This window comes from Solea solea, chromosome 20 (assembly GCF_958295425.1).
Source record: "Solea solea chromosome 20, fSolSol10.1, whole genome shotgun sequence".
Taxonomy (NCBI): domain Eukaryota; kingdom Metazoa; phylum Chordata; class Actinopteri; order Pleuronectiformes; family Soleidae; genus Solea; species Solea solea.
The window spans coordinates 7,963,992-7,969,459 of NC_081153.1; the positions used below are offsets into that span (position 1 = coordinate 7,963,992).

The 5,468-nt window shown below is 40.5% G+C and overlaps 1 protein-coding gene across 1 annotated transcript; it reads left to right on the plus strand.

The window, feature by feature from the left end:
* Positions 1-339: 339 nt before the first annotated feature.
* On the plus strand, positions 340-4,139 carry si:ch73-196l6.5 (riboflavin transporter 2). The gene is made up of 4 exons (XM_058619685.1): positions 340-414; positions 2,023-3,040; positions 3,225-3,348; positions 3,479-4,139. The coding sequence occupies exons 2-4, from the start codon at positions 2,040-2,042 to the stop codon at positions 3,698-3,700; spliced, it is 1,347 nt and encodes a 448-aa protein (XP_058475668.1). The 5' UTR covers positions 340-414; positions 2,023-2,039; the 3' UTR covers positions 3,701-4,139.
* The last annotated feature ends 1,329 nt before the right edge of the window (positions 4,140-5,468 follow it).

Sequence of the window (5,468 nt, forward strand, 5' to 3'; positions counted from 1 at the left end):
CAAGGATTTTCTAATTTTCTTTTATGATAAATAATGCAGTTTATGGAGATTTCCAAAACGTTTTTCACTGAAAACCCACAGCTGAATGAAGTTGTTATGCAACTGAAGGTTGTAAACAGATTTTCACCTCTGCTCCCATGATCTCCTTAGGCAGAATTAATGAATTCTGTACATTCTTGAATGTCTCTCTTTCTCTCTCATTCAGAAATGACTTCAGGGGAAAGAAACAAAAATCGCAGCATGTGACTGTTCAAAGATGATCTGATGTCCCAGCTGAGACACTGATCAGCTAACTAAACATTTGTCTCGGTTGGCTACGTGGTCCCACACACCCACTCACTCCAATAAGGGTTTAATCCCTTGCATTCACAGTTTGTTGCACAGGACGGCGGCTTCTCTCCACCACACAAGCATGTGAGTATCTGCAGAGATGCCTGCTATCATTGTTTTGAATTAATTGTGTGAAACTGATGCACAAATCATGAAAAAAAATGTTTTTGACAGGATTTTTGAATGATTCTGTAATGGTGTAATATCAACACTTGGTGAGCAACCTTTAAAAGAAATGGATTGTTTCAGAAATAACTGATAAACTAAGTTTTTTTTTGTTTTTGTCAACATTTCTCTGAGGGATCTCTTCGATTCGGACACTGGTGTAGTTCAACAGTCTCTTTTACGATAAACAACGCACAAGTCAGATGTTTTCTCAGGTTATGCAACAGTTTACCAAAACAGCAGGTGGTCATGTTTCCTTCTCTGTATGCTTCATGTTTTAGGTTTAACCCTCATGCTGCCTTTCAAATTAAACAACTCAAAATGTGCATATTTAATTTTCAGAATTTAACATTTTAACTCAAATGTCAGACTGAAGGTTTCGCACAAACAACTTCAGAAAACTATAAACATTAACTGCGTGTAAGGGAAAAGTCACAGATTGGAGTGATGTTTCCTTGTGGTGACATATTAATGTTGGGTTTACACTTTGACTTTGTTATAATACTGAAGCATTTCTCATTGTTAGCTGCACTGATGACGCAGCAATAAAGAGCCTAACAAACACAAATCACATTTGTTACTGTGCCTTAAAAACCACGACACAAAGCTTAATCCATACTATAATTCTAAAATCGTACAGTTTAGCATTTTGTTTGAGATCCTCAATTGTCAAAAAACTTGCCATATGGCATAGAAGATTCTCAAGTGAAATGTAAAATCATCCGATTAATTCATCTAAATGTATTTTTAGACATCAAAATGACACTGTATGCTTAACTATAGATAAACTTCACATTCCTCAGTCTAGCTATTGAGATTACGTTTGTGTATTCATGATCATTTATAAAAAATCTACCTTTTTTTTTTTTAAAAAGCCACAGGCTACAAATCTGAACTACCTTCACTGAAAGCACATGCTTTAGTAGATAAAACAACACAGTGTTTCATTTGTTTGTACTTTAAGCTAAAAGCTACCTTTAGCATGCTAGCCTCAGCAGCTAGAATGGATGCTATCATGAGTTATTGTCCAATTGTTGACATGTTTAGCATCATCATTCAATTCTATCTTATTGGTATGAAATCAAATAACAACGTGTACATTATCAAGGCACTGAAGGCTGAGACCTCACAATGCACTACATACAAAATCCATGTCTTTTTTGGCAGATTTTTAGGATATTTTCATCTAGGCAACATTCAAACCCAGAGGAAAATCCTTCCAGTAACCAATACAATATCTACCCAAAACAAAAATAGACACATGATGGCGCTAGATAAAAGTTAGAAGTCAGATATCTTCATTAAATACTGAATGTCTAATTTTAAGTTCAAATTCCAACAAAAGTGATAAAACAACTGACTTTCAGTTGACCTTCAGTAGCTTAAGTATGAGGTCCATGTTTAAAAATGACTTTAAAAGGGATAGTTCAGGTACTGCTAGAACAAGGAATCAACCTTAAAAACAAGGAGACTTGCCCTCACTGAAAACATGGCTGCACTGTACTTTAAGACTTTGTCTTTCTCTAGAGAAATCAATTCCAAACATGTCGCTGCTCACGCACCTGTTGGCGTGTCTGTTTGGAATGGGCTCCTGGGTTTCCATCAACGGCCTGTGGGTGGAGCTGCCTCTCATCGTCAATCACATCCCAGAGGGCTGGTATCTGCCCTCGTACCTCTCTGTCCTCATCCAAATGGCCAACGTCGGACCTCTCTTCGTCACGTTGATGCATCGCTTCAGGCCCGGTGTCCTGAATGAGTCTGCTGTCATATATGTGATCATCAGCCTGGGGACCGTGGCAAGCTTCTTGCTGGGTTTTTTCTGGAAGGAGACTGTTGTAGTGGCGGGTGTTCCTCGCAGTGTAGCCCTCCTCGTCTTAACTTTTTTCCTCGCTGCTGTCGACTGCACTTCATCTGTCACATTCCTGCCCTTCATGATGAAGCTCAAGCCTCAGTATCTTACCACCTACTACATTGGGGAGGGTGTGAGCGGCCTGCTGCCTGCTGTAGTGGCTCTGATCCAGGGTGTTGGAGTGGTCCACTGCGTAAACAACACACAAACCCTGAACTCCTCCAACAGTTCTGAGATCTTTCACCTCCATGCCCAGTATCAACCCGCAAACTTCTCAGCTGAGGTCTTCTTCTTCATCCTGAGCACCATGATGCTGGTGTGTCTGGTGGCTTTCCTGCTGCTGAACTACCACCCAGCTGTGGGCAGGGAACATTCCAACAATCAGTACACTAACGGGGTGAAAGAGTCATCTCAGAAAAACAGAAATAGTGTCGAGCATAAGGCCATGATGGACCCCTACAGACCTGCAAACCAGAAGCGCAAAAGCAGCTTTGGCACTGGTGCTTACAGCGGGATGCAGGTGTTGTACATCTTTGGGATTCTGGCCTGGGTCAACGCTCTGAGTAACGTGGTGCTTCCCTCGGTGCAGTCGTACTCCTGCATGCCATATGGAAACAACATCTACCACTTATCGGCCACCATGGCTGCCGTGTCGAACCCTCTGGCCTGCTTCATCGCCCTGTTCCTCCCTATAAGGTCATTATTTTATCTTCAATTTCTGGCAAAAGAAAATAATTTCACCTAAACTAAAACTGTCAATTAAAGAATGCTATGTTGGTTTTATGTTTATGCTGTTTTATTGTCCTGCCTTTTAAATGCAAACAGCAGCAGATTCAGTTACACCCTCAAACCACAGTCAAAGCGTGATTTTCTGTTGCAGGTCTCTGCTGCTGATGGGAGCTCTCACAGTGATTGGCAGTGTAGCTGGAGCTTATATCATGGGCATGGCCGTGCTCAGTCCATGTCCACTGCTGGTCAATGGTGCCTCAGGTGGTGTCATCATTGTGAGTTCACTCTCTTCACTCAAATATCCTGCATTATCTTCTAATGTGATCCCTGAAAATTTAAATGATCAGCACCACAGTAACAAAGTTTGGAACTGAAGCCAGGTTCTCACCTCTCTCTTCCTCACAGGTGTTGGTCTGGATCCTCTTCATTCTCACTCTGTCCTATGTGAAGGTGATGATTGGTGTGATCCTGCGTGACGAGGGCCACAGCGCCCTCGTGTGGTGTGGAGCTGTGGTGCAGTTAGGTTCCCTGCTGGGAGCCGTGACCATGTTTCCACTGGTCAGCGTGTACAGCTACTTCTCATCAGGAGACGCGTGCAACACAAAATGTGCTACTGGACGTCCTTAATGGCAACATAATTTACAAAACTGACAGATACTGTAACTTAAACGAAGAGCTGAATCCTCCAAAGGATGTGCTCGACAGAGGCTGTGACTTTGTTGACCACATCCACCGAAGGAAATGGAATTCAGATGCACAACAGTGGTGTCACCAATTCTTGTTCTTCTTGTCTCCTCCAATAATTTCCAGCAGGCTGTACACTGAGAGCCAAAGAAATCTTAACAAAACTGATATATTTTTTCCAAAACTTTTTTCCAATGTAGTGGTAGAAGTAATAGTGATATTCCCTGTAGTACTGTATCTGTGATTCCAAATCATCTGCCTAGTGAAGTGATGTTTTACTGCAGGTGGAACCAGAACCACAGCTTTACTTTCACACTGACTGAACATTTCAGTTCAGTGTTTCTGCCACAGGTTGGTTTATTTTGCTGTTCATGTGTTGAATCTCCCGTTCATCTGTTATAAACACAGTCTGAGATGTTTAGGTCTCAGGTTGTGTATGACAGAGTGAAAGTGTCATGTTGGTTGATGAGAGAGACGAGGTTTGTCCTGATATTTAAAAAAAGGACTCTTTAAGCTTGAGACTGGGTAATAATTTGAAAACATGATTAATGTAAGCTTCAATCAAATCAGAACATGTACAGGTATTACTTTTGGCTTACTGCAATTTTCAAATTACAAGATGCACAATACTTGTTTAAGCCAAAATGTGTTAAAATAGTCCTGACCTACACATGACCTCTGGGGATGTGGGTCATGTCTCAAAATAAATATTAGATTTTGGTTGTAATTGTAGAAACTGTATAAAGGTTCAGGAGTGGTGATCAGAAGTCCAGCTCTTTTCAAAGATTCGGTTCTTTTGGCTCGGCTCCCTAAGAAGAACTCTTACAGTTCCTAAACGTCTATTCAATTAGTGTCAATCAGAGCCTTCTATGTTAGCCTAAATTAGTAATCATGAATGGTTTGTTGTGTTTTCATAAAAGCCAAAAAATTCAGAAAAATATTCTGCATTTTTTTCTAACATTTTAATCAAATCCTTAAATGAACAAATGAACACAGAACCTGCACAGGTAACCTAACCCTACACTGAGCTTTGCAGCCTCCAATATCTTTGAAATGCAGCCACATACTGCTTCTATGGTATGATCCTAGTCTGTCCTCGCATGTCATTGGCCACATGGTGTGTCCATCAAAAATAAAGTCCTGCCCCTGCCTGCATGGATTCTCAGCAGAGCTGAGCAGGAGCAGCAGAAGACTCGGCTCTCCCCAACGCTACAAAAGGAATCGTCTCTTAGAGGCGGCTCGTAATATTGTTCATCCCTACTAAAGACCTACACCATGGATGTCCAAACTTTTTTTTAACAAGGGCCAGATTTGGGCCAGATGTGGATTGAATTTGTGAAATTTGTAAATATGTCAAGAGTTAAAAGTAAGTTCACTTGGTTTCTTTTTTTATGAACAAAAAGAAAAGAAAAACCCTCAGTGAAACAAGGAATAATTGATATCTGCCACTGAATTAAAGACCCAACTAATACATTCTACACCTTCCTAATTCTACAGTGTCTTAAGAATGTGTTCACATTGTTGCTGCTTTGACCAGTAACTTTATGTTTAAGTCATTTTGTGATTCCAATGCTTGGAATCCTTTGTTCAGATTTGCCAGATTTAAGTGACACAAACTTAATCAACTAAGTCTGTAGAGACTTAACTGTGATCACTTCATGACTTTTCTTGCTTTTACTGAATTAATAAACAATACAGAGTTAAATAACTG

Excerpts from the sequence above, each read along its gene's own strand:
- si:ch73-196l6.5 (XM_058619685.1), top strand. The coding sequence starts at position 2,040 with ATGTCGCTGCTCACGCACCTGTTGGCGTGTCTGTTTGGAATGGGCTCC. Across the intron at positions 3,041-3,224 it reads GCCCTGTTCCTCCCTATAAG|GTCTCTGCTGCTGATGGGAG; the intron begins GTCATTATTTTA and ends TTTCTGTTGCAG. Across the intron at positions 3,349-3,478 it reads CCTCAGGTGGTGTCATCATT|GTGTTGGTCTGGATCCTCTT; the intron begins GTGAGTTCACTC and ends TCTTCCTCACAG.